Source organism: Zootoca vivipara, chromosome 4, assembly GCF_963506605.1.
Source record: "Zootoca vivipara chromosome 4, rZooViv1.1, whole genome shotgun sequence".
NCBI classification, from domain to species: Eukaryota; Metazoa; Chordata; class Lepidosauria; order Squamata; family Lacertidae; genus Zootoca; species Zootoca vivipara.
In genome coordinates this window covers 31,240,073-31,267,459 of record NC_083279.1, presented here as the reverse complement: position 1 = coordinate 31,267,459, position 27,387 = coordinate 31,240,073, and the positions used below count along the sequence as shown (strand labels likewise).

The following is a 27,387-nucleotide window of genomic DNA, read 5'->3' as shown; positions in this document are numbered from 1 at the left end:
CAGTTGTGAAAGTCCTGCTTTCTACCTCTATACATGTATGTAACAGTGCTGAGCAACAAGGAACTGTAAAAGGCGAGAGCTGGTAGTCAGTAGGCAGAACATTATGCAGAGAAACTAGGTTTCTGTGCAGTTTGATTTGCTAAGTATTCATAATTTGCTTATTAATTTACTGTAATGTATAGAGCGATCCTAATTCTGCCTTAGCTGAGTCACCGCTGCAGTCAAAGATGATCAGGGCAGGATGGATTTTTCTTTCTTTTAACAGTGATGTAAACAAGATTGTATCCTATATAGGATTGCACTCTCTGTATAGATTTGGGAAACGTGTGTGTGTGTGTACATATTAATTTGATACAACAATTTGGAATTTCTTTTGCTTCAGCTTCTTGGTCGGTCAATAGATCTGAACCGCCTGATCACTCAGCGAATTTCAGCAGCCATGTACAAATCCATGGAACTAGCCATCGGTCGGTTTGAGAGTGAGGACTTGACCTCCATCGTTGTAAGTGTTGAGTCACATGAGTGCTGCTCAGATTCATGTGAGGTCAGGAATTGGCTGAAGTTTCCAAGTTCAGCAATGTGTCTTAAGCCAATGCTTTCCTAATATTGTACCAGGTTAATGAGGGGAAGGGGGGGAACACTTTCTAACATGGCACATCTCTCCCACACACACACACCTGCCAAATGTTACCTTGGTCCTTGACTGCTCAGATGTACTTGGGATGAGAGGAGGTGAAACCCCTCCAATATTTGTGTGCCTGGTTTTATGGCACGGCTAATGGGAAGCAAAAGTTGAAGAGCTCTTAATGTCAGGAAGTGTAGTTTTTAATTCAAGAAGCTCCTCTTCCTTAAAGCTGTGTTAATAAAATATAGAAATTTCACCTGTGGGCATTAATTGGGTCTCCGCAGAGACACATAAACAAACCCTTCACATGCAAAACTAAAGTTGTCTGCTATTAGGAAGAGATTTTAAATACAAAAGAATGGTAACTCCTCTGTGGATTTTATTCTGTCTTTAAAAAGCATATAATACTTGAACGTTGGTTTATAATCATGTTCGGATTATTGTGGTCGCATTATTAAAGCTTCTGTTTTGTTGTAGACTTTAGCAAGGTTTTCAATGCGCCCTTCCCTCCCTCTCACTGTCTCTTTCCTTCCTCCTCTATTTATTTTTGCTTCTTCTCAGGAATTGGATGGACTGGTTGAAATAAACAAGTTGACACACAAGCTTCTGAGCAGATACATGACTCTAGACAGTTTTGATGCCATGTTTAGAGAAGCCAACCATAATGTATCTGCTCCATATGGAAGAATCACCCTTCACGTCTTTTGGGAGCTCAATTACGATTTTCTTCCAAATTACTGCTACAATGGGTCCACTAACAGGTTAGTGTGACATATTGTAGTGTGTGTGTGTGTGTGTGTGTTCGTGTTCGTGTGTGTGTTCAATTGCATTTAGTTTCACTGACTGATACTGACAATATTTGGAATCCACCTTGGTTTGCCAAATAGCTACATCTACATCTTAGCAGTTGTTTGTTAAGAGCAAAAATTAATTTTACTCTGAATACATTGGGATTAAAATAATACTAATGTGCATTTTTAAACAAAGAACAATAAATCTAGCCTAGGGTCCTGCATGTTCAGGGACTTCTATTTGTCTTCTGTGAGAAAGTTTATGCTAAGCATGCACAATCGCTTCCTTTTCAAAGAAGAAAATTAACTCCCTGCAGCTGCAGTGCTCAGTGTGCAAAGAGGAACTGTTGGCTTGTGGCCTAAATATTTAAGAATATATAATAAATTTTGAACAGTTTAGTTGCCTCCTCCAGCTTCTTTTCATCCAGCAAACGTCGGATGATTTTACATGTTGTCCCCCCACATGCGTTATTACATATACACTGGTAGTTTTTTAAAAATTGTTCTCGTGTACATTTAGTGGAACGTCATCCTCTAGTGTAGCCTACAGTTTTATATGATGAAACTGTTATGCATGAAGAGGAAGCTTGAATGAACAAAGACTTGGTTGGAGGTTATTTAAGCAGAACAGACTATGTAAAAGAAATAGGCCCTGAGTCGCGTTTTCTATGCCTACTTAAAACTCACCTGCTCACCCAGCTGTTTCCTCGCTATTAACTTGCTTATAATCAATATATTTTTTTCTGGGGGTACTCCAGGGTACACAGCATTGGCATCTTCCCCTACCCCCCAAATGTTAAAAATGTGGCACTTACTGTAACAACTTCATGGTGCGGACTGGCACCTCCCCACCAAAAAAAGAACACCTGCATAGATGTCCCCTGCCAACCCTGTCTCAAAGGAAGTCCTCCTTAGCCACACACAGCCTTGTTCTGTGTGATCGAAGCAGGAACAACCTACATTGGCATGCTAGGGGTGGGACACCTGGATGACTTGCAGGGAGGTGTACCATACCACAGTGTAGGACCAGAACGAAGAGTGTTTGGCATGCTGTGTATGTAGGTGCTAGTGACACTTATGTAAAGCCAATCTTGGGATCTGTGTGTTTATGTGCACACTGGGTCTTATGTTTACTGAGCAAAAGTGCCTTCTTAATTGGGTGGGGGAAATTAGTCACTGCCTGAACACAGCAGCTGAACACAGTTCTTAGGCTTACCACGTTCTGATTGTTGTGCCCTGGAGGTCTTTTGGGAAGAAAATGACTTCAAGTCTTTCATAAATATCAGATAGATCTAAATAGCTACTAGCGGCTGCTACCACAAGAGGTACAGTATAGGACGTGGGTGGCCATTGAGCCTCTTGGGCTTGCCATTCGGAAGGTCGGCAGTTCGAATCCCTGCGACGGAGTGAGCTCCTGTTGCTCTGCCCCAGCGACGGAGTGAGCTCCTGTTGCTCTGCCCCAGCTCTGCCCCTGCCAACCTAGCAGTTCAAAAGCACACCAGTGCAAGTAGATAAATAGGTACCGCTGTGGTGGGAAGGTAAACGGCGTTTCCACGCTCCGTCATGGTGTTCCATTGCGCCAGAAGTGGTTTAGTCATGCTGGCCACATGACCCGGAAAGCTGTCTGTGGACAAACACCGGCTCCCTTGGCCTGAAAGCAAGATGAGCACTGTACTCCATAGTTGCCTTTGACTGGACCTAACCATCCAGGGGTCCTATAACTTTTCCCTTCAGTAAAGATACCTTACAGATGCTCAATAGCAGTAGTCTTTTCAGACCTGGAACCTCCTTTTAGTCTAAGCATGTTTTTCTTATTCTCCCGCTGCTCCCCAATTTATTTGTATGGCAAATAAATTTGTATGGTAAATACTGTAAATGTTTTTATTTGTACAAACCCTTTATAGCAGTTCTCAGGCTTCTACTTGTGCAACCTCTTGAAACAAACCTTTGCACTAGTGGAATATTGCACTAGTGGGTTTACCTTCACTTGTCTTAGCAACCCTCCGGGATGAGGTACCATTTCTGTCACACATTGGACACTGCCTTCATTTGCACCTTATCATTCCTAAGGAAAATTGGTTGTTCTATCATATTAAAAAAGTTATTCTCTCCACACACAATATATATATATATTTGGCATTCAGCCACTACCTCACTGGGAATTCTTAATTCTGTGTAGTACTACTTGATGCTAGAGAACTCAAGTTAGCAGGATAATCAGTTAGATATATAACAATAGGCAGGTTATACACAATCTCTATATTTATGGCCTTAGCTGCTGCATTAGCTAGAATACATTTAATCGTTTGCTACAAACATATTTTATTGAGCCAATTGTTTGTTTTCGCGTAAAAAAACAACAGCTGCAAACTACACCCATTTTGTTCTGTGAATTTTATATTGCTTTTAAATTGTTAACAGGTTTTTCTGCATTTGCAAAAAAGCTTTTTATGACTAGAGTCAAGGATTGAGGTCATTCCTGAAAAAGCATTACGTTAAAACTGCACTTTAAGCTGCACTAACTGTTTAATGGTTTGCTTTTGATAATGAAGTGAGATTAAATAGTTGGGTGGTGTGGTAGTAAAGCAAGCGGACATTTACTAATTGCATCTATTTGTATTTGGTCTTCTATGCATCTATAAGACCAAATGTGAAGGGTGTCGATTTGGGAACATTAGCAAGGAAAAAAGGAAGAGAGGCATTGGAATCAACAGCAAATGTCCGTGGTGCTCCTTATAGGATGTGCACAATGGCCAGGGCTTTACCTGAAAGTAAGCCCCACTGAATACAGTGGGGCTTCAGGTAAACATGCCTACAGTTACTCTGTAAGAGTGTGAGTTTTAAGTGGCTTTAAGCAAGCTACTGTTCTTAAGTCACAGCCCCTAGGCTGAGGTGCTATATAAATAGGTAGCTGCATAATAAGCAAGTTATGTTTCTGCTTCTTCTTGGATATGTTTATTATAAGATTTGCATTTTCTTCATAGAGGAAATAGGGGAGGGGGGAGTACCTGCTGTACTCGGGTCCTGTTTGTGGGCTTCACCCAGGCAACTTTGGCCATTGTGAAAACACTATACAGCGGTACCTCGCTAGACGAATGCCTCACAAGACGAATGCGTTTTGCGATTTCAATGGAGACTCACAAGACGAAGTTTCCTATGGCGCGCGTTGCAAGACGAATTTTTTTCATCCCATAGGGTGCCTCGCAAGACGAATTTTTTTAAAATTCATCTTGCGAGGCACCCTATGGGAAACCGCACTTCAATGCGTTCCTATGGGAACCGCTTCACAAAATGAATTTTTCGCTATACGAAGCGACTCACGGGACGAATTAAATTCGTCTTGCGAGGCACCACTGTTTTTGACTAGATGAGCCTCTGGCCTCATCCTTGCAGACTTTTCTATTGTTCTTAGGATATCAAGAAGTAATACTTGATATCTTATGATATCAAGAAGGAGCACTTTAGAGCTCCTTACTCATAATGTGATGGCAATCTATACAAAAACAAGCCTGTAAGGTAGGCCAGTATTACTTTCCAGGGATACTAGCCTACTTCTGTTTGATTCTTTTACTGTTCTGATACATCAGTGTTTGGAGTAATAGTTTGCACACTGCGTTCTTGTACCACCTTGTCCAGCTAATGCAGATTAGAAATATTATTGTCAGTGCTTTGTACCACCTGTCGCTAACATTCAGTAAAGATTTCGTAGTTGTATTCAGCTTTATTTAGGTGGTGCCTCTTTTGTCTGAAACGCATGCTTGGAATTGTACTACCCGAAAGGGAAATGAAAACTCTTTAAAAACCTGGGTGGTGCTTTTGTCAATTGCTCCCACCCTCCCTGCAAAAAGCATTGGTAACATTTTGATTTGTGTAATCTACTTTACGTCGACTGCTTAGTGCTCTGCTGATGAAAATGAGTAAATTGCTAGGAAAGTCATCATCCAGAGATTAAAAAGTGGCATGACCTGATTATATCGATGCATGCCAAAAAAAAACCCCTTACAATTTAGCAACATAGCGTAGCAAAGTAGATTTTGGTGAAATAATTTTATCGGAAAAGCTAGAAGGGGAATACATCATACTGAAGGCTAATCTGCATTATTAATTTGGGTATTTTAACTCTGTAGCGTTTCTCTCTTAGCTGTTTGAACATGTGAGAGAAATTGTAAAAGTTAGCTAAAGTTAAAACAGGGAATGTTGGTGGGTTGAAGCCAGAGTGTGTTCTGAAAGTAGCATTCAGGAGCTATCTACATTACTGAAGATATCTGTAACAGATCCTTGCCAATGGCTAGTACAATAAAGTTATTTGGATTGGACAAGATGCCAGGAAAAGAAAAAGAGTGCAAGAAGACTGTAGAAAAATCTAACACCGCTTCTGTTTTGTGCAGGCCATTCAATCACAGTGTGTTATTGATCAGTATATTAATGAGTATTCATTGTAAGAGGCTTTTAAGGGTTGCATCTAATGGTGTACTCGTCTGATAGTAAGCTTGCCATCAATGGGAGGGAAGCAATTGTTGGTAATTCCTGCTCTTCCTTTACCTCCCCCTTTGCTGGTAAATCTCCCCCATTTTGTTGACAGAAACCTTACTGATTAGATATAAATGTGTGTATCACTTACGCAAGAGACAATAGTGCATCAATACATAGTGAAACATAAACCAAACAGTAGTTTGTATGGGATCATAGCATCATGTCAATAACGGCAATCCAAGTGATACTCTCTTCTGGGAGGAATCCAAAGCATGAACAAATAATGGACTTTTAGTTAGCATGGAAAGATCCAATCCCTCATCCCCACCCCCGTTTAATGTAATCGAATCTTCTGTTCTGGAGTTCTCATATTATCTACTGTGTATATAAATCCTGTGATGCATGAGAAAAGATTTCCCCATCATATCCCTCAGAATTTCAGCTCCACTTTAGAAATAAGGTGGCTGTTTTTGTTTTTTCCAAATGTGGTGTAGAAATGTAAACTGTTGTGTTATCTTGTTTGATTTATATAGGTTTGTTCGAACAGTACTACCATTTTCCCAGGAATTCCAGAGAGATAAGCAGCCTAATGCACAGCCACAATATCTACATGGATCAAAGGTTAGTATTTTTCCATACTTGTTATTTTCTGTGGTGGATGTTGGAAAACTACACCCCACAGCTTATGAGCTATTGATACTTGCACCGTGTTTCTTTATTATCTTCTATCTTAAGTATATTTGCACTGTATAAATCATATGATATAATTATTTGTTTGATTCTGAGAGATACACTAGGTAAAAGTGAGGATTAATGTACCCAAGGTACTGGTCCATTTCAGACACAAACAATATAGGATTTTGGCTTTTGTGTTTTGCCCCTCTCCCTTGCGTCTTCTGATTACCTTTGTTTTTTTCCTGGTTTGAACAAACTATAGTTTTCTGTGGCATCAGAATAATACTGTAGAGCAAACCATTTATTGCATCCAAAGCAGAACTAGAAATTGTGGTTGTGATTTGAAGTTTCATGGCAAATAGTAGCTCATGAGACACCTGAAAGACCTAATGCAGACTTACTCTATGTTAGAACCCAAAAACAATGATTTTCCATTCCCATTTTACTTAAAGCACTATGTGTGAAATATAAGTAATCACAAATGACTGGGAAAAAATGGTATTCAGTATCACTGAACATTAAAAGAGCAGTGGCATCCTTCATAAATGGCTAACGCAACATCTTTAATTTTACAGGGAGGAATCAAACCTTTGAATATTAACCAATGAAAATAAACTCTTATTAAGTGTTAGGTAAATTGAGTAGTCTTCTAAGAAAGACTCATTCGATATTTATTTGGCAAACGTCTACCTTGTGTGGCACCTGAGGTTTTTAAAATTTGTCTAAGTTGTACAGCCTGTTAGATAATCCACATGCCAGTCTCCTTTATGGTATTAAAAACTGGAATATGTCACAGATTATTTACACATTTCTGTGTAAACTAAAACCAAAATATTTCCATGTTGTGAGGCTTAGGTTAGTACATTAGCAAAGCAGAAGAGACAGCTAGATAGTTAAATGTTAAGAGAAGCATTTATAAAGTACTACAGTGATCAATGAAACATCTGTACACTTTTCTTTATAGTTGCACAAAGGCATGTTAGCTTGGACCATTGATACATAATACATTCCAAATGTAACATCACAAGTATAACTGGTATATGACAGTAACTTTCAAAAATGGTACCACTCCTAGCAAAAGCAGGGATGGAGAACCTCTGGCCCTCCAGTTGTTCTTTGAACATCCTTGATCACTGGCCATGCTTGCTGGGACTCATAGGAGACAGAGCCCAACAGCATCCAGGTTCCCCATCTCTGAGCTAAGGTGTTAAGTAAGAGGAAGAAACTGCAATAAAAGACTTCAGGGTAGAATTCAGGGACTATCTGAAAGCAGGATAATCTCTTGACACACTCACCACTAAGATCCCATTGCCTTTTTTATCAATTGTTTACACAATAGTTGGAGATGATTGAACTGTTATAACCTATGTGGATACCATTTTATAGCTGTTCCAATTGACACAAGTTGGCTAAGACACACAAAACAAATTCTACGCTCATAGGGGAGTTTTGGAGTCAAATGTCATGGCAAACAACAAACCCCATTTGAAATTAGGGAGGGTTTCTACAGTTCAAAGAAATAAATGACAAAACATTGAGTACTTTTGTGGCATGCCTGAAGTAGCTCCTTGAATCCCAGCTGTTGATTTGTTGTTTCCTGTCCCTTGCCATGCTTTCCTAGAAAAATCAAGGAGGCTATTATATCTCTCTCCCCCCCCCCCCATGTGTGGTTTTCTCTGTAAAGAAATAATGATGAGATGATTTAGCTTTGTATGCTGCAGGAGATTGTGATTTAGGGGTGTGATTGTGTTCAACAGGGCTTTCAAGGAACAATCTTCAAGTAGGTTTAAACATACGTATTGTTACACACAGCAAAACACTTGTCCCACTTAAGGATATCTAATTTATGGCAGATTGACGCACAGACATAGGCACAAAATCCTGACTTTTGGAGCTCAGCATGGTGGGCTTCTCAGATGTTGATGGATTTGTAATTATGGTGGCTAGTTGGACACCATCTGTATTTCTAATTTCAACTTGTGGGGTGTGCTGGGTCTGCTTGTTGAATTCCTCTGAACCACATGATTCATTTTTTGCCCATGCCTCTCCCTTATCTTCTGGTGCGATGTTTTGTCTGTCTGAACTCTCTCTTCTTCTGCGGCACCATAGACGCAAGCAACCATAGACAAGGATGCCAACAATGATGAGAAGCAAGACCGTGCTGGTTAGCCATATACCCACGGCCAGGTCTTTCTTTTTGTTGCTTGTGGATGCCGGGTCTTGTTCAGGGGTGTTAAAAATTCTGCACTGGTCACTGGATGGGTTTGCCGACTGGCACGTTACACACAGAATATAAGTTGTTAATGGGATCAGATTCTCAATGACAAACGAAGAACGGCTGGCTGGCACTCTCTCCTCTTTCTGAAAATATTTCCTGGTGTATCCTGACAGCATTTTGTCCCAGTTTGGATTGTACATGATGCTGTAAAAGCTGTCAGCGCAGGTCGCCATTTTGGGCCAGATTACTAGGGCTGTGCTTCCTGTTACGTTTTGTACTGTTATCCCCATTGTGATACCGTCTTCTCAATATTTCACTTCCGCAAACAGTGATAATCCTTAAGATTCAGGAGACCAAAAAGTTTCAATAAGCAGAGTTGAGAAGAAAATGAGAACTGCAGTTCTGGAATTTAAGGGTGGGTTGGGGAATAATTATTTGAAAACATTACTTGTATTTCTGAAAGCATTTTCATACAGCAAGCTGAAGCTAATTTAATTTATAATAAAATGAAGTCAAATGAGACAAGCATGTGTCACTCAGGCATTTACTTACTACAGCACTCTTCCTTTCAAAAGCAAAACAGAAGCTCAGAGTGGCTTACATGAGGCTCCCAGTGGCCTTCCATCCATGCACCAGTCAAGATTTTTTTTTTTTAATTAAGCTACAGGACTGGATAAAACCAGGTTTTTTAGATTCTTGCTTCAAATCCCTCAATGCTGTTGGAGTCATAAGACATAATTTGAAGTGCATTTCCTATTTAGTTGGAAATAAAGTTTCTTAAGTGGAATTATTTCAAAGTCATGGAATCTTAAGTACCTTTATTTTAATGATGTTTCATTGGGTATCTAACCAAATTAGCCCTTGTTGTGCTTCATTTTCCATTCTTGTCCCTTGCGCTTCCAAGCCAAGGCAGTGAAAAACCTATGAAGCTTTTGATTGATACAAAATACCATCGAATCCAAATTTGTCAGTGAACAGATCTCGTGTTCAAAGACAATAGCTTGCTGTCCCACATTACTTACGGCTTTGACCTCTTTATTAGTTACCCTCTGTATAAGGTGATAATGTAGAATTTGCTAAAACACCACTGTGCCATTCACACACCCTTTAAAGTTGCTATAACCATTCCAGTTTGGTTTGAAAGATGTGAATTGCACTTCAGATAAAAAGGATTTAGCTTTCAGAGAAAGGGCTAAGCTTCGTTTAGCATCCAGAATTTGCTATAGTTGTAAGAACAAACAGTAACTTATTGCAGGTGGCTTACACTGCCTTTTTCCCTGCACACTTTTCTCCAGCTATGCCTATTGCCCATGCATGTGAAAGTATTGTGCAACTTGATTCTGTATTAAAGCATTGCATATTAGTCATCTTTTAAGTAAATGTGGCAAGGTATTGTTCATGACTAATAATATTCAAGTAATAACTCAAGTAGTTCATGCAGAATTACTCATAGTCACAGAAAGGAATTGGTTTTGCATCAACATACTGAATTATACTTTTAGGCTAATACATGGGTTCTCTCTCCCCCGCCCCTTGAAATTAGTTGAAAATATTATTGCCTATAGTTGACATTTAAGACAATCATTTGGGACCTGTTTTTCTTTCCAGGTTGTGTATAAAATTGCTGCATAAAAGACCTCACCAATAAGTTTGGGATGCATCACTTCTTGCTCAATACTATTAAAGGATTAATACATTTGTCAACGTCGTAGAGTTAAGTGGGAAACGTACCTTATTTGGGTTCAGCACTAGACCATAGCAAAATCAAATTTTAATTATATTAAAACACACACCCCTTTTAAAAAGAAAAACACCTAAGTCTCATGAGAACTGATTGCTCCAAAACACTCCTTCAGAGTTTGTAAGTTTTAGATTCTTAGGAGAAATATAATTGTGTTTTTGCTATGTTCCAAGCTGAGATAAACAAAAGTAGAACACCTTATTTTTTTTAAAAAAAGAATAAATATTTGATTTTCAATAAAGTAAAACCAAACCCTGAGAACTAGAAGCTCATTTTCTCATATTTTTATGAACTTAACAGTAATGGCAAACCTGCTGAGATGCACCACTGTATTGAACAGACACAAATTGTTATAGGAGAGGTGCCATCACGTGCCGAAATGATTTTGTATTTTATTATTTTTACCAGAGACAACATTATTTTAAAGCTGTAAATCTACATTTATTCTTCTATTTAATATTGCATGGTTGAGCTGTGCCTTTTAATAGGTTAGAGTTAAAGTGTGTAATTTGAGGCTTCTACCTCTTAATCTGTGTAGTCTTCAAATAAAACAGTCTCTCACTCCCTCTTTCTCATATTCATACACACACACACACACACACACACACACACACACACGTACAAACGTACGTACGTATTCTACACACAAACTCACTCCATCCCTCTTGCATATTCACATACATATAAGTTAAATCCTTTCTTTACTGAACTGCTGAGGGAGAGTGCCCTGTGTTATTTTATCCAGTTTTAAAAGTCCCTACTTACCATCAGTGTAAAAATCCCGAGGCTTTCATCAAATACTTGAGGGGAAGCATCAGCTGGGTTCTCAGTATCCTCCTTTGAGCAAATAGCTTTCTTCATGGTCCGTGGTTGCCAGTTTCCCCCTAGCAGGCTACATGGACTAAGTTCTCATTACGTGACACTTTGACAGGGATGCGAGCAATGAGACCTCCTTCGTCACCTTTCTGCCAACCTTCGTACGCAAGGGCATCCTGTCTTAAGTGTTCTGTTGCCTAGGTTTTCCGAGGAGAAAAGCAAGTCTTCCACTTTCTCTTGCTTTTGCTCCCTGTTAGAAATTGGGTGGCTGGAGTGCTCCAGTTAGGTGGTTCTTTTGTGTTGCCTGGGCTTGCGTTGCTGCTGATGCAAGTGAATGATGCTCTGTTCTTTGGTGACATCACTACTTAAACTCCTGGGCTTGGGGAGGAGGGGGTGAAGCTTTAGGAAGAGCATTTTGACTTGGTTACCTTGAAGCAGCTTCTGTCAGGTCGCTGCTATTAATTTGTCTTCTGTATCTCTAGATTATATGGGTTTCCCCCTTAAAAGCAGTTTCTCTCATGTTTGGCTAACATACACATCAACATTACGCATTAGATCTGTTACGTATGCATAGCATTTCTTGTGTAACATAACATTTTTTGTATAAACAGTTTTAAATCTTTATGTTTCATTTCTGAAATATTCAATGCTGACTGCTTGTTGGCAACATTTCTCTCTTTAGTAGACAGTTGTCATGCCACTACTTCCTTCTAGAGCTTTTTTGTCGTACTATAGATCTTTTCGTGTGTGTGTGTGTGTGTGTTTTCTGTAATAAAAAAAAACAAAAACACCAAACCACATATGCACATGTACAAACATATACAGTATGTAAAAGGGGCGAAATGGAATTTAATCCATGTAGCTATTTTTTTCAGAATCATATTTGCAACTATTTGGAAGGAAAAAAAATTCAAAGCCTTCAATGCACATATAAAAATAGGAATCTCATTTAAAAACCAGAGTTGCTGCATTATTTTTTCCATCCTCCAACACCAAGGTTGGAAATGGGGAAAGAAGGGGGGAAATTATGTTTTAGAGCCAACTGCGTATCCAAAATGTAATTAGAAGACCTAATCTTGTAATTAGATGTAGAAGCAATGTAGCTTTGTAAGATCTCTTCATAAACTATCTTTCTGTGTGCAGATATATACTGCAGCACTCGGGAATGTGCTATATTCCAGCAAGCATTCATTTGTAGCTTGATATTTCAATCAAATATTATCCGTCAACAGGATTTAATTTTACCCGGAATTCTTTTGTGCATAGATTTCGATAATCTACCATTCAGTAGCTGCTGTAGCTCCCAATTAAGTATGAATTGCTCCTAACATAATTGTTTTACACAGCACAGGGTTACAGGTGCACTTTTGGAGGATATAATAAATAAATAAAATTAAGCCTGGAACAGGTCATAACACTTTTCACTAAACTTTACTAAGATTTCCTTTAGCTACAGGTGTATTTTCTTCCAGTTCATATTAGCAAATTTAAATTGTCTTGGGGTTGCTTAACTACTGCAGTTTGGTAATTTCAAAACAATGTGATATTTTTTTCAGTTAACAAAGGGGAGGTCAGTGCAAGGTTTTGACTTTGAGTTTAAGAATATGTTCAAAAATTCTTCTGTCAGACTTCTGATTTTTTATGTCAGTTAAATGCTTTAAAATAACTTCAGAATACAGTGGTACCTCTACTTACGAATTTAATGCGTTCCGAACGCATATTCGTAAGTCGAAAAAAATTGTAAGTCGAATCCCATAGGAATGCATTGGGAGAAAAAATTCGTAAGTCGAAGCAACCCTATCTAAAAATTCATAAGTAGAAAAAATCCTATCTAAACTGCATCCAAGATGGCGGATGGAGCTCCATTCGTAAGTAGAAACATTCGTAAGTAGAGTTACTCGTAAGTAGAGGTACCACTGTATTCTTTTTGTTTGTTTGTAAGAATTGTGTGTTACCTTTTTTATAGGTGAGAGTAGAATGAAAAGTTGATCTTTTTCTTCAGTTTTGAATGAAAATGCTTGATCAGAAAAATAATGTTTCCCATGGAAGGATTGCCTGACAGGGAGAAAGGTCCTCCAGCTACAACTGTGTGTGTTTTTCTTCCTCTTTAGGCTTTGAATCTGGCCTACTCCAGTATTTATAGCAATTACAGGAATTTTGTTGGCCCTCCCCACTTCAAAGTCATCTGCAGACTCCTGGGATACCAAGGCATTGCTGTGGTAATGGAAGAGTTACTGAAAGTCGTCAAGAGCCTGGTACATTGCCCCACATGCTGTTCTTCATTTCAGTATTGATTTTAAGGGAAGGGGAATTGTTTCTTCTTGTTCAGTTTACTGAGCTTCTAGCAAACATTTACCTGACTGGGTAAGCACAAGATAACCATACGTGCTTCTCGAGGTACAAAAGAGAACAGTTTGAGAACAGCAAATAACTGGGGTGGGGTGGGGGTGGGCATGTGTGTGAAGAGACATGCCTGATGTGTCTGATACTTGGAAGCATCATCACACGTTTTAAAATTTAAATGAACCACGCGAGTGCCTTGCATGAAACAAATTCTTGTTTTTGACGAGAGAGAAAAAGAAATGGTGTGAGTGTGTGTGTGTGAGAGAGAGAGAGAAAGAGAGAGAGAGACTCTCTAGTACTTAAAATGATTAGGAAATGAACAGACATTAAAAATCTTGCTATGTAAAACTCCTTGGCGTGCACAGTTCTGCCTACAAAGACAAAGTATTTTGAATCTGGCCCAGAGTTATCTTAAATTAGGCTTAAAATGCTGCATAAGGCGTGCATATTCATTCATACCCCCATGTGGCAGTTTGACTTACAAAAGAAAATCACATTCACCACCATTGGGACCTTTTTTCCCTATGCTTATGGGAGAGAGAGAGAAGGCATGGAGAAGCTTAAATGACTATATCTGGATAGGGGATGGTAGTGTAAGAATGTTTGTGACTGGGATGTCCTTCCTTGCCCATTTCTGCCTTCCTTGAGGGAATGCAGACCAGTTTAAGAGAAGGTTCCTCAGCCCTCTCCTAAGTCTTGTGTTAGAGCCAGAAGATTTTCAGAACCTCTGTTTCTTTTATAATGAACATCTTTAGGTAGCCGTGCATAAGGGAAGTACAAATCAGCAAATTATAACCAGTGGCATTAAATTAAAAACACCTCAGTTTGCACATCTCTCAGTTTCTGATTACTTCTCTCCCCCCCCCCCTCCTTACTGGTTAGAGCAACAGCTAGGAGATTTTTTCTCTCTCTCTCCTTTCAAGCCTTCGTGAACATTGTTCCCGACAGTTAATTATATAGTGGGCAAAATAGGACAAACCTATCCATTAGTACGTATCAGATTGACTTTAGTTACCTATTCTTCAGACCTGAAGGCAAAACAAGTGGTTGGCGTACTAGGAAGACCCTTCGCTGCAAAATTAAAGCTCTTGGGTATGAATCACATTTCATAAGCAGACAAGAGATAAAAAATTGGTCTCGGTGAAAGAACACCTGCACACCATTGTAGTGTTTGTCGAGAACAGCTCCAGGCTAATATAAAACTACTGGTTATTTCTGGGTTTTGCCTTTGCAGGGGAACATTGGGTCTGCTTGTGCATGGGAGCTTCCCCACTCCTCCTCTCCCACTGCAGCCCCACGCACATAATCCATGATGCCTCTCCTGGTAGTGAGAGAGTAGACTTGGCGAAAGTTAGGGCGAGGCACTGTGCAAAAAGTAGCTTGAGCAAAGCTGCTTTTGCCTGTTTTGGGTTATTCTCCCCACACACACACACCATAAACAACACATTCGAGGTCTTTCCTGGTGATCCCCAAACCATAGGAGAGCCTCTTAATGGGCTTTTCATATGGGGAACGTTTTTTGGCTCCTTAGGCCAGATTCTTGCCAGGATTCACTTTGTGGATCAAATTAAACTGTTGGGTGGGGTTACCTACCTTTCAGTCATATTATACATTTATGATGTCACAGGATTGACAGGCGGACATTGCCACCCACCTTTCAAAATCCCTCGTACTGGTTTTCCAAGTGCTCAACAGCTAGGTGGTTGTCAGATGTTTGGGAACATGCTGTAGCTTCAAGGCCCTTCTGCTGCATACAAAGAACTTTAGGACAGCCTCCGCACTTCCCTTTGAGCCTTCTGTAAGCCCTTTACAAAAGCGCTCTTTGAAGGACCTGCCCCCTCCTTCTCCTTTAGCTATTGGAGTGAACAGGCAGGCAGCAGGTGGTATGGGGCCGGGGGTGAGGCAGAGAGAAAAGGGGCTGCATTTACAATTTGGAGTAGTAATACACCAGCTCGTGTTTATTGTGTGTCCCAGCCTGACTTCTGTTTTTCTTCAGCAATACTAATCACCTGTGTGTGTTCTTGCAGCTCCAAGGCACTATTCTGCAATATGTGAAGACGTTAATGGAAGTGATGCCGAAAATCTGTAGGTTACCCAGACATGAGTATGGCTCCCCGGGTAAGTTACCTTTTAGATCATGTCATTCCAATGTTAAGTGCCAGTTTCGTTCCTTGGCTTTAAGTACATAAGTACATTATTTAACAGTTTAGAGAGGCAAACAGTACTGAACAATTTCGTTCTCACATTGTTGTGCAGTGCGTTTCCATATTTTCTCAAAATACATTCTGTGGGTATGAGGGCAGAACCATCTCTGGGGTGGTGGCAAATAGGGGGCACCACCCTGGACCCCTCGCTTCGTGCCAGGGGTCACAGTCAATCCCCAGACTTCCCCATCTGCCATCAATCTGCCAATGCTTCCACCTCCTCCCTTCCTATAGCATGGAAGGAGGCGGAAGGAACTCACCGACAATGCTGCCTTTAAACATTAGAAAAATAAAAAGTGTAAGCCACAGGTAGGGGGGTGGGTTCACTGCTGCTAAAGTGCCAGCAAAACAATGGGCAGTATCCAACTAGACAGTTCTGCCAGAGCAAGGTTTTTGTTATTGTTGCTGTGCAGTAGAACCTTCCCACCCTCTATTCTCTTCCACTGCACAGCTAAAAGCCCTTGTGTCAGTGGAACTATTTAGTTGGATAACACCCAACGACAACATAAAGTAAAATACGGGGAGCAGGGCTCAGTGACACCACCTTTTCCAATGATAGCAGAGGCAGTGGAGAGATTAAGGCCATATCATGAGATTTGCTCCAGGCCCTCTGCCCCCATAGGGGCAGGGTGCCCCATAACTTGACATTTACAGTGGTACCTTGGTTTAAGAACAGCTTAGTTTATGAACAACTTGGATTAAGAACGCTGCAAACCCGGAAGTAGGTGTTTTGGTTTGTGAACTTTGCCTTGGAATAAGAACATGTTTCGCATCCTGTTGAGTGTGTTCCATTTGTAAATTGAGTCCCCCGCGGCTATGGGAAAACATGCCTTGGTTTAAGAATGCTTTGGTTTAAGAACATACTTCAGGAACGGATTAAGTTCATAAACCAAGGACACAGAGATCTCATCAATGCTACAATAAATGCGACACTTAAGGTAAAGGTAAAGGGACCCCTGACCATTAGGTCCAGTTGTGACTGACTCATCTCGCGGTGCTCATCTCGCTTTATTGGCCGAGGGAGCCGGTGTACAGCTTCCAGGTCATGTGGCCAGCATGACAAAGCTGCTTCTGGCAAACCAGAGCAGGCACGGAAACACTGTTTACCTTTCTGCTTGGAGTGGTACCTATTCTACTTGCAATTTGACGTGCTTTCGAACTGCTAGGTTGGCAGGAGCTGGGACCGAGCAACGGGAGCTCACCCCATCACAGGGATTCAAACCGCCGACCTTCTGATCAGCAAGCCTTAGGCTCTGTGGTTTAACCCACAGCGCCACCTGCATCCCACAATGCGACGCTTACAGGGAAATATTAGGCTCCTGATTTCCAACAAAGCCTTTCCCTGCTCACCCAGCAGTACGTCTTTTGTGGCCTTCCTGCACTTTTATAACACTCTGGCTTTCTGCCGCAGCTGCCACTCCCATGTGCTCCCTGTATGCACTATTATTCTGGCCAACTCCACAAGCCCTACCTGTCCCCTTAGAGCAACGTTAAGCTCTCCCCTCCCTCACCCCCTTAACACAACCCTTGGCTCTCTTTGTATCTCCTCTGCCCCTTCTCCTCACCTGCCTAGTCCTCTCTCAGGTCTCTCCTTCACAGTCCACTACATACTTTGGGCTGGTTCCCACCCAAGGCTCCCAAGTGTGGAGAGCATCTGCAAACATTCTTGCTTATTTCTTGTCTTCTTGTGTGGACGTGGGAGACAAGGCATTGCAGATGCCGACAACATATTTGCTTGTCTTTGACTTCTGGAACATTGATGTGTTGTTTAAAGCTTGTTGTATTCAGTAGGTGTTTTAGCTCTTTAATACAAATGGCCCTGGTAAGGGCAGCTGCTCCTGGGATGCCACTTCAGAAGAATTATCACTGATGAGCCATTATTGTTCGACTGCAATTTTGAGATTTATTCTCTTCTCTGAGCCTAACCTCTGCAATTTCAGCATGACTGAATCATTGCCCTTTGTTCCTGGCTTTGAGTATGTTTTCTCCTCTTCCCTCTTACTTCCTAGCTCCCCGTATTACTGAGCCTTATTAGAGCTCCATTTGACTTGGATTTAACTTCTTATTAGGTGCTTGACTCCTGTTAGCAAGACTGAACATAAGTCAAAGAGGTTCTGAGTTGTTGAACCCTGTGGTTCTCCTTTCAAGCTGATTTACCGCCTCATTAGCCATTGTTAAAAAGTGTGAGGGGTTCACTGGTCGGCTACCTTAAAATTAGGCAATGGAATTTTTATACAAACGTCACACTTGTTTTAGTAAGTATTATGGAGAGTCAATTAAATAGAAATCAAACTCTGTACTCCTATCCCACACTCAGCAGAAAGAATATTTGATTGCCATAATCATTACTGAGAGATGGTATTCCAGATTGTATCCAAACTGTATCTGCTTAAATAAACTCTGGCCTTCTTTATATTACTGTATTGGCCTGAATATAAGCCTCACTTTTCCCCAAAAAGTTGTGGCTTAAATTCACGACCTTACAAAAATTGGCTTTTATGATATCGCTGCTGAAACAGACATACAGTAAAACGGAACGGGTGTGAGTGCCTGCGGAATTTTAAGGGAGCTGCTTATATTCGAGTATTGTCCGTCACCGTCCCCCCAAATTTTAAAGATGCGGCTTATTTTGGGGTGTTGCTTATATTTGGGCCAATACGGTAACTCTCACCTAGCTTCACTTCGCCCTCTAGCAGAATCAGCAGGCATCAAATTTCTAAAATGGTTTATTATTATTATTATTATTATTATTATTATTATTATTATTAGCCTTCTGAGTATCAAAATTGACTCCTTGTTATCATAGTTTTTTATCTAGCTGTCTCCTGTGATGTGTTTTCGTACATACCCTAATTTTTCTAAGATGTTAATCCTCGGACAAAGATTAGCCAAACCCATCTACCTTATAGCTCATGCATGCCTTGTAGTTCAAAGGAAGGTGAAAGTCACCAGCTAACCCTCTACTGAAGCTTAAACCAACTTCAGGTCACGGTTTGGCAGATAATGAATGAGAAGCTATTTGAACCTTGAGATTGTGTGCTTTCTGCTAACTGTATGGGAAGGAGAAGTAGACGTTTCTGGTTTGAAGGATCATCTGAATACAATCTAAGTGTTTAGTACACACCCAATTTTTAGCCATCTCCAGTATCTTGGATAACAGGCAGCTCCTAAACTCTCATATGGAAAAATAAATGTATTCTTAGGTGTAATTCCTATTATAACTAATGCATGCTTACTGAGTGTACAGAGGGTTATCAAGATTATTCCCTAACTTTTGGATATTTTTTGTAAATATTGCACTAGCACATATATTTTAACACACTGATTATGTATGATCCTAAGCCCATGAAATTGGAGGTAAAGATTGCATAAGCTTCAAAAATCGCCAAAAAAACCACTTGTTGTTGTTGTTTATTGTCCGGCTCTTCGTGACCCCATGGACCAGAGCATGCCAGGCACTCCTGTCTTCCACTGCCTCCTGCAGTTTGGTCAAACTCATGTTAGTAGCTTCGAGAACACTGTCCAACCATCTCGTCCTCTGTCGTCCCCTTCTCCTTGTGCCCTTAATCTTTCCCAACATCAGGGTCTTTTCCAGGGAGCCTTCTCATGAGGTGGCCAAAGTATTGGAGCCTCAGCTTCAGGATCTGTCCTTCCAGTGAGCATTTACGTTAAAAACAAACAAAAACAAACCCCTAAAAGTAAAGGTATAAAATCTGCTTATTAGACATGATTTGTTTCCTTACCACAGAAGTTTGTACACATGCTTATTTGCACACATCCTACATGTGTACAGTACAGAGCTTTTATGTGTCTACCTTCAGAGCTCCTGTGTATGACCTACCCAATATTCCATAAGGATTGGGTGACCTTTGTTGTTGAGTGAAGCCCCTTACAGCCTATAGCAGTGGTTCCAATTTAGCTAAGCACTGTGGAGCCCCCGTTTTTCAAAATGTCAATATCTCTTTGGTAGTTTTTGTCCTTTGAATGGTTCCACCATACCCACCAACATGTACTAGCACAAAACCAGGACATGCATCTTCCAGGCTGTGCTCCTGCACAAGTCATGTGACCCATGCATGATAGCATGGTCCTCCAAGACGGGATGTCCCTGACGGATATGTGCCATGGGCACCCTGGGTGGGTTATGCGGACCCCTCTGGGGTCTGCAGACTACAAATTAGGAACCACTGGCCTATGGAGTTGTCAAATACAGTATTTTTGTCCCTGTTGAATATTGCCCTTATGAGAGTGTTGATCAAAATCTCGGAAGATGCTAATTTTCTGTGAATTTTTACTTTTACTTCCTGGTGCACAAATTCATTGCGGTGTTGATTTATCTCACTTTCCACAATCTCTCTCTCCTCATCTTATGTCACAGGTATTCTGGAATTCTTCCATCACCAGCTGAAGGATATTGTTGAATATGCGGAACTGAAAACTGTCTGTTTCCAGAATCTGCGGGAAGTGGGAAACGCTATCCTTTTCTGCCTCCTCATTGAACAGAGCTTGGTAAGGTGGTGATTTGAATCTATATTCACTTTCAAATACAGTGGTATTTCGGGTTACAAACGCTTCAGGTTACAAACTCCGCTAACCCAGAAATAGTACCTCAGGTTAAGAACTTTGCTTCAGGGTGAGAACAGAAATCGTGCTCTGGCGGCGCAGCGGCAGCAGGAGGCCCCATTAGCTAAAGTGGTGCTTCAGGTTAAGAACAGTTTCAGGTTAAGAACGGACCTCCGGAACGAATTAAGTTCTTAACCAGAGGTACCACTGTACTGTCTAATATTTTACTTGTTTTCAGGTGGCACAAGTTCAGCTGTAAGTTTCAAGATAATTTTCCAGTCCTTTAAAATTTTATTTCTTTGGAAGTAACTTTTCTGAGGCAGAGTCGGGGAAAGAATTCATTATGCGAATTAAGATCCAGAATTACAGAAATGGTAGACACGTTATTTCCTTCATTTTTATACTTGCAAAGAAATGTTGTGTTCTTCTGATGCCATCTGGTGTCCAGATTAGGAAAGGTGACTGCAGCTTTTTGTAAATAAATAAATAAATAAATAAATTATTTATTTATTTATTTATTTATTTATTTATTTTAAAAAAGTACATGCTGGCAACTCCATCTCTTTTCATTCAGCCTAACAATTCAACTCTGGCACCAAAAGCTGTGGAACTTGGCTGCAATAGAGAAAATAACGTGTTACTTAAGAACAGGGTAGTTTTTCCACCTTTGGTCCCCACCCTGCACTCAGCTCTCACCTGCTGCTCAACATGAAACAGCAGCCACCCTGGGAAACAGCTTTGACTGACAAGCTAAACCAAGTGAGGGTAACCAATGGGTCTCAAACCCTCGGGGGTTAGGGACTTCCTCTGCATTTGAAGACAGGCTCTGGTGGATTGAGCTGGTCCAATGGTCCAGAAGGCAGTTTCTGCACATGCTGTAGAGGGAAGTGAGGGGCAGATGAGGTAGCCCATCTAGGAGAAGGAAAACTCTGATCCTAAACCTCTGCCTTGCAGGGTAACTGCGGAAGGACAAAAGGCTTAGGCTGTCTCGAGACAGACAGATGCCAACGGGCTCAAGAACCTTTAAGGGACCATTAAACCATAGTCTCATTGCATAAAACTTTGCAAGACTATTTCGTTTATTGGTAATGATTATATGGATTTGCAAGTGACAGACAGATATACCTGCCTTCGGGGCTCATAAACATTTCCCCCCAGGGACAGTGGAGAAGATAGTCACTCATAACAGAAAAACAAACACTGCAATGAACAAAATGAATATATATTTTTTAGTTCAATTAATCCTCTTGCTGGCGCTTCTTTGGATGCAAGTTAGCATTGAACAGTAGCTGTTAACTAATTTGGTTTTTTGTACACTTGGGACTTGAGCGTATATTTTTGGAAATATTTGCCCGATTAGCTAAATGTGACCGACCCTGGTTTTGAGCTGGAACTAATGTGGGTGGTGTGTTTTTGTGTGTGTAAGGTATAGAAATATAAGAAGAAGGGATGATGGGTACAAATCAGTTCCATTTAAGTTATAATGTGTGGTATATGTGTGTTCTCTTATACTGAGGGTGGCAACTAAAGGCAAATTCCAGAAATGAGACCTGATGCTGCCTTCTAAAATGACACTTTGCTTTCATTTTGCCTGGCTGCCTTGTGCATTTGAAGAGGAAAAACAAAGCATTGCCAAAGCGGGCTAATTATCTGAGCTAGTTTTTTCACTGAATTACCTAGGTTACGGAGATTGCTTCAGAATGGACAGTGCCCTTACTTGACTAGGTCTTTGAATTACTTCCCTTGCGGGAGCTATCCTTGGGAGATAATGGATTATGGAAATAATGCTGATAAAAATAAAAGCATGAGTCACTGCTTGGTTCACATCTCTCAGTCTACCACTTGAACATTGTGTTAGGTTTTTTTGGTAGAGAATGCTAATAAATTTTCTAATTCTGCCTGTAGAATAGGCTCTCTGTTTTAACAAGAAGGTGTAGCTTTATTAAGAGTCTGAAGACTGAAATCAATGTGACGCAGAAAATCCAAGATTCAATTTTGCATTAAAGCACACACACACACACACACACACACACACACACACACACACACAACCATGCACAAGCTTTGATTAGTGTAAGAGGGTTTTTGTTTTAAACCCATTTCCTCTGTACTATTTGCCTAATGTAAATCTGCCATAGTACTAATATCTTGAGAGTTGGAAAATGGCGTGGGGCAAAATTTTAAATCCACCTGGTGTTGTTCCTCCCTTGCTTTTGAGTTCGAAGCAGAATCTAGAAATCCAATCCCAGATCTGCCACGTCGCATCTGTTTCAGCCCAAGGCAACCTCTTGCAATTAAGTTTTGCAAGAGGCCAAGGCGGCATGCGCTGCTTCTGAAAAGTGCTTAGCTGGCTGAACTGGTGCCGTCGAATGCTGCTGTGTGTTGTGTTTTCAATGAGTTCTGTCCACTTTGTTGCAGTCACTGGAGGAAGTGTGTGATCTGTTGCATGCTGCACCATTCCAGAATATTTTGCCAAGAGTTCATGTCAAAGGTATGTCTCCTTACAGTGACCCGTCAACCTGAATGTGCTGACCAAGGGTTCCGTAATCTTCCTGATGGTGCTGCTTGCTTGGGACTGCAAAAACGGGCAGGGGAGGGGGAATAACGGGCCACGATACATGTCTGCCATTGGTGGTTTGGCAAGTTACAAATTGGGTAGGCCACCTGTGAAGAGTAAGTAGGTTGAGCCATGAAGCCTGAGGAATAGGGAGACCGTTTCCTACACTGAAATCATTGGGATGAAAAACACGTTGTGAAAAGTGTTGCTTAGCCCCTTGTGTAACTTTGGGGGGGGGGTTTCCTGCGCAGTGCAGTGTTTCTCCACCACTTCCGGTTGCCAGCAGCATATATTTCCTGCTGCCTCCCCACCCACCAACAGCATTCTCACTAGTTTGGCAACTGAAGCCAAGCAGTTTTCCCCCTGCCTTGCTTAAAAGCAGATAAACTTGTCATCTCAATAGACAGCCAAGAAATTGGCCAGCATCACTGCCAGTTCAGTTCGCCCACTTGCTGCAAAACATTTCCTTGTTGCAAATGATGTGTAAGCCAATGCCTTTTGAAAACTTTGAAAATCAGTTCCCCTATACATAAAATTCCATTCCCTGGAGTCTGGAATTTTGTGTTTGATAAGATTTATCCTAATTGATTTTAATGTGTGTGGGAAGAAAAGTATGTTGGAACACAATAGCTTTATTTTAGGAGTCAAGTAAGCAGCTCCCACTGCGAGTGCCCTGCTGTTGATTTCTTTTTAATTAAAGGAAACTATGGCAGAGGAATAAATCAAGCAAAAGGAAACCATTTTGATCCTCAGATCTTTCCTTTAAGTCAGGCATCCCCAAACTGCAGCCCTCCAGATGTTTTGGCCTACAACTCCCATGATCCCTAGGTAACAGGACCAGTGGTCGGGGAAGATGGGAATTGTAGTCCAAAACATCTGGGGGGCCGAAGTGTGGGGATGCCTGCTTTAAGTGCTAGGTTCTTTATGACTCTTGTTTTTTGTTTTTGTTTTGTACTGTATTTTATTGTCCTCTTATTGGTAGGTCTTTTTGATTGCTATCCTCCTTGAGTGCATAATGTGGAAAATTATGGGATTTAAAAAAAGCAATACAATTAATGCATAATCATTATTGGAACAATGCAAAGGTGTTTCTCTTTTAAGCACTACTTCCCTTTAAAAAAAACAAAATAATGTTGTCTCTTTCCAGAGGGTGAAAGACTGGATGCTAAAATGAAGAGACTAGAATCAAAGTATGCTCCACTCCACCTCGTTCCACTGATTGAAAGACTAGGAACACCTCAGGTACAGCTTTCATTCTTTGGGCAGTAAAGCTGTATTCTCCCCCCCCCAAAAAAAAACACCCCACAGTACAAGGGAAAAGATGCCTGGACATCACTTGGTTTGCAGTTAGGGCTGCTGGATAGAGCAACTACTTCGAGCACATTGCCAGTTGCTCAATGCCAGGAGACAGGGTTACGGGGACATTGCGGTAATTCTCCGGAGATAATTTTCTTCTTTACGTCCTAACATGGTATTCTCTTTGGTTGCAACTGTAGCAAATTGCCATCGCGAGAGAAGGAGACTTGTTGACCAAGGAGCGCCTCTGCTGTGGGCTGTCCATGTTTGAAGTCATCTTGACCAGGATTCGAACCTTCCTTGATGACCCAATCTGGCGTGGGCCTCTCCCCAGCAACGGTGTGATGCACGTTGACGAATGCGTGGAATTCCATCGCTTGTGGAGTGCAATGCAGTTTGTCTACTGCATTCCTGTGGGGACTCATGAATTTACCGTGGAGTACGTATCTTGAGTGCTTGCTTAAGGCCCCCGTTTATAACATTTGCTTATTTCAGTAGCTAGGTGTGGGATGTCACCAAGAAAACGATGAGATCGATTTGGAATTTTTTGATCACACAGCAAATGGAAAGAGGGAAAAAGTCAATCTGTATTACGAGTTTTTCTAGGGAAGGAATGCGATGTGAGCACAGAACTGAAGCCATCCTGAAATATTAAATGTGTGATTTCAATTCTTTTTGATCATTGTAGCACTCCTAACATAGTCGTCTCATGTACTCCTTGAATGCCCTTTTTAGTATGACCTTAGAAACAATTGCATCCGCCCACTGTTAAGATTGCAGAAGGGAAGAGCGTTTCTGGCAAAGACCTGTTTTTTGTTGTTGTCTGATGTAGAGAGATATATATCCTTTAAAACCAAATTTCTTACCAAGGCTTTACAAATTTGCCTAATAAAACTTTAAAAGGGGGAATGGGAACTTATTTATCCTGTAAAGGTTGGGGAGTAGAAATGTAAACTACGATTATTAGCAGTATTCTTGGTGCTAATTACTTTTATGGCTGCTCACTAAACAAAATAAATTGAACTGAACTGAACATTAGTCACCAAACTAGTACCCTAATATTAGCCTATGGAAATCTCAGGAAATTTGCGGTGCTTTTATTTATTTAAAAAAACCAATCTTTGGTTAGTTTTGTTTTAGTTTTTCAGCAGTTGTGTTCCTGCCAGTCACTGGCTTGTTCTTCAGAAACAATGGAAGAGGAGGATGGTAAACTCAGGCAAATGGGATGATATGCTATTCTCCTAGCCAGTTAACACTCTAGCATTGTAGCACTGCAAGGTAGCGAGTGTTTAGATGAATAATTCCATGCTGCTTCTTATTTTAGACCTGTAATAATAATTTCATAAGATGTCCCTCTGAACAACAACTAGGCCACTTAACACTAGAAATCTTAACACAGTTCAGTGTTTTAAAAGTTCTGTGTTTCATTTTGACTTGTCCTAGTGAACCTAAAAATAACGCTTTCTACGCATCTCACTTCTCAGGCAGTGTTTCGGAGATGGGTTGCACTGGGCTGGCTGCATGATCATTGTGCTTTTGGGGCAACAGCGTCGGTTTGACGTGCTGGATTTCTGCTACCACTTACTGAAAGTACAGAAACACGACGGCAAAGATGAGGTCATAAAGAACGTGGTAAGTTGACAGGAGCGGCCTCCGTTTCTCATTCTGCCCGTTTCTGCTTTTTATATTGTGGGACTCGACTTAAAACACCGTGGCAATATTTCTCTCCCTTTTCTTTTTAATTTCCTGAGCAATAAGTGTAGCCTGGCCTTCTCCTTAACTGTTGCTGTTTTGGTTCTGCAGCCTTTGAAGAAAATGGTGGAGAGAATCCGCAAGTTCCAGATCCTGAACGATGAGATCATTACTATATTGGACAAGTATTTGAAATCTGGTGACGGAGAAGGCACCCCCGTGGAGCATGTCCGCTGTTTCCAGCCTCCCATTCATCAGTCGTTGGCCAGTAACTAGGAAAGATCCACTTTTCTCTTTTCCTTTGGAACGTGTACCTGCTGCACCACAATGCCAGACAAGATTTGATAGCTAAGGGGAGTATTATCTTGACCACCACTGTTTTCTAGTATCACCTGAGCGCCTTCTGTGAGGACCAGGTCTTTAGCTGTTTCCGAGCATAATAACTGTACACAGTTCTCTGTTTTTTAGACTATTTTTTTATGTACTTTTGATAAAAGGCTTTCGACTGCAGCCTCTCTTTTAGCCTTAAAACCCTTTGCATTTCTCCAGCTGTCGTAATCATTCTAGAGAGGTTAATAGTGTATGGGGTCTTCCTCCATTTGTCCACCTACTAGCAAGAATGAAAAGTTGTCCTTTTTCAGGGGTGTCTTTAACAGAAGCATTACCCTGCTTTGCTAGCCTTTACAGGGAACGCCCTATTTTGTAACTCCTCAAGTGTCTTTCGTCACTGGAATGTTCTTTCTCAGAACATCTGTAGCCCCTATATCTTTGGAAATAAGGGTTTTAAAGGGGACATTTTTAAAAAATTACAATATGGAAGCAATTAATGGTTTTAATATGTAGAGTGTCTGCCCATGCAGACTTAATGGCACCAGCTGCTGCTTTTTTAGCTTTTAAAATGGGGAGAGATTTGAATACCATATTCCACATTGGAAGCAAACAAAGCAGCTGTGAAAGTCACTCTACAACTATATATATATAGGTAGCATACTTTGGTTTGTTAGAATTTAGAATTATACCCTTCAAGTTTTGTTTTGTTTCTTTGTTTTGTTTCATTCTTATAAAAGGACTCTACCTTTCCTAACACTTAGCCTCTTTCTAATGCCAAGCTTGGTGAATATTTATAATTTTACTTTTGTGAATCATGGGTCAGTAGTTTAACTACTTCTGAAGCTAAATTCTGAATTAAAACATGTTAAAAGACAACTATGGATGTAAGAGTCACTCTTGTCAAGCTCCCATCTAGTGAGAGGAAGAGGTGTTTGCAAATTGCCCTTCCAGGGGCTGTCATCTTACACTCTTTAACAATTCAGCCACGTTGCAAGACCTGTTTAAGGTATAGGTTAAAAATAAAGCTGGCACTCACAGCAGCAGCTTTCCATTTTACAAGGGC

At 40.8% G+C, this 27,387-nt stretch overlaps 2 protein-coding genes across 4 annotated transcripts in view; one reads left to right on the top strand and one right to left on the bottom strand.

Annotated features, from left to right (window-relative positions):
• Window positions 1-27,200, top strand: part of CYFIP1 (cytoplasmic FMR1 interacting protein 1) — a 61,654-nt gene extending 34,454 nt beyond the window's left edge. For both annotated transcript variants that reach the window (XM_035116313.2, XM_035116314.2), the window contains exons 21-31: window positions 383-502; window positions 1,187-1,386; window positions 6,423-6,510; window positions 13,451-13,594; window positions 15,710-15,800; window positions 20,265-20,395; window positions 22,868-22,940; window positions 24,154-24,248; window positions 24,503-24,741; window positions 25,787-25,934; window positions 26,106-27,200. In XM_035116313.2, coding sequence (XP_034972204.1) covers window positions 383-502; window positions 1,187-1,386; window positions 6,423-6,510; window positions 13,451-13,594; window positions 15,710-15,800; window positions 20,265-20,395; window positions 22,868-22,940; window positions 24,154-24,248; window positions 24,503-24,741; window positions 25,787-25,934; window positions 26,106-26,270 — 1,494 coding nt within the window. In that variant the 3' untranslated portion in view covers window positions 26,271-27,200. The remainder of the gene's footprint in view (window positions 1-382; window positions 503-1,186; window positions 1,387-6,422; window positions 6,511-13,450; window positions 13,595-15,709; window positions 15,801-20,264; window positions 20,396-22,867; window positions 22,941-24,153; window positions 24,249-24,502; window positions 24,742-25,786; window positions 25,935-26,105) is intronic.
• Window positions 8,216-11,588, bottom strand: FNDC9 (fibronectin type III domain containing 9). Of its 2 annotated transcripts, none has more exons than XM_060273460.1 (2): window positions 11,289-11,588; window positions 8,216-9,184 (listed from the first exon to the last, which is right to left on the bottom strand). In XM_060273460.1, the coding sequence occupies exon 2, from the start codon at window positions 9,070-9,072 to the stop codon at window positions 8,404-8,406; it is 669 nt and encodes a 222-aa protein (XP_060129443.1). In that variant the 5' UTR covers window positions 9,073-9,184; window positions 11,289-11,588; the 3' UTR covers window positions 8,216-8,403. The 2 variants fall into 2 exon arrangements, with proteins under 2 accessions (XP_060129443.1, XP_034972210.1); XM_035116319.2 differs by having other exon boundaries at window positions 8,216-9,119.
• Window positions 27,201-27,387: the final 187 nt, after the last annotated feature.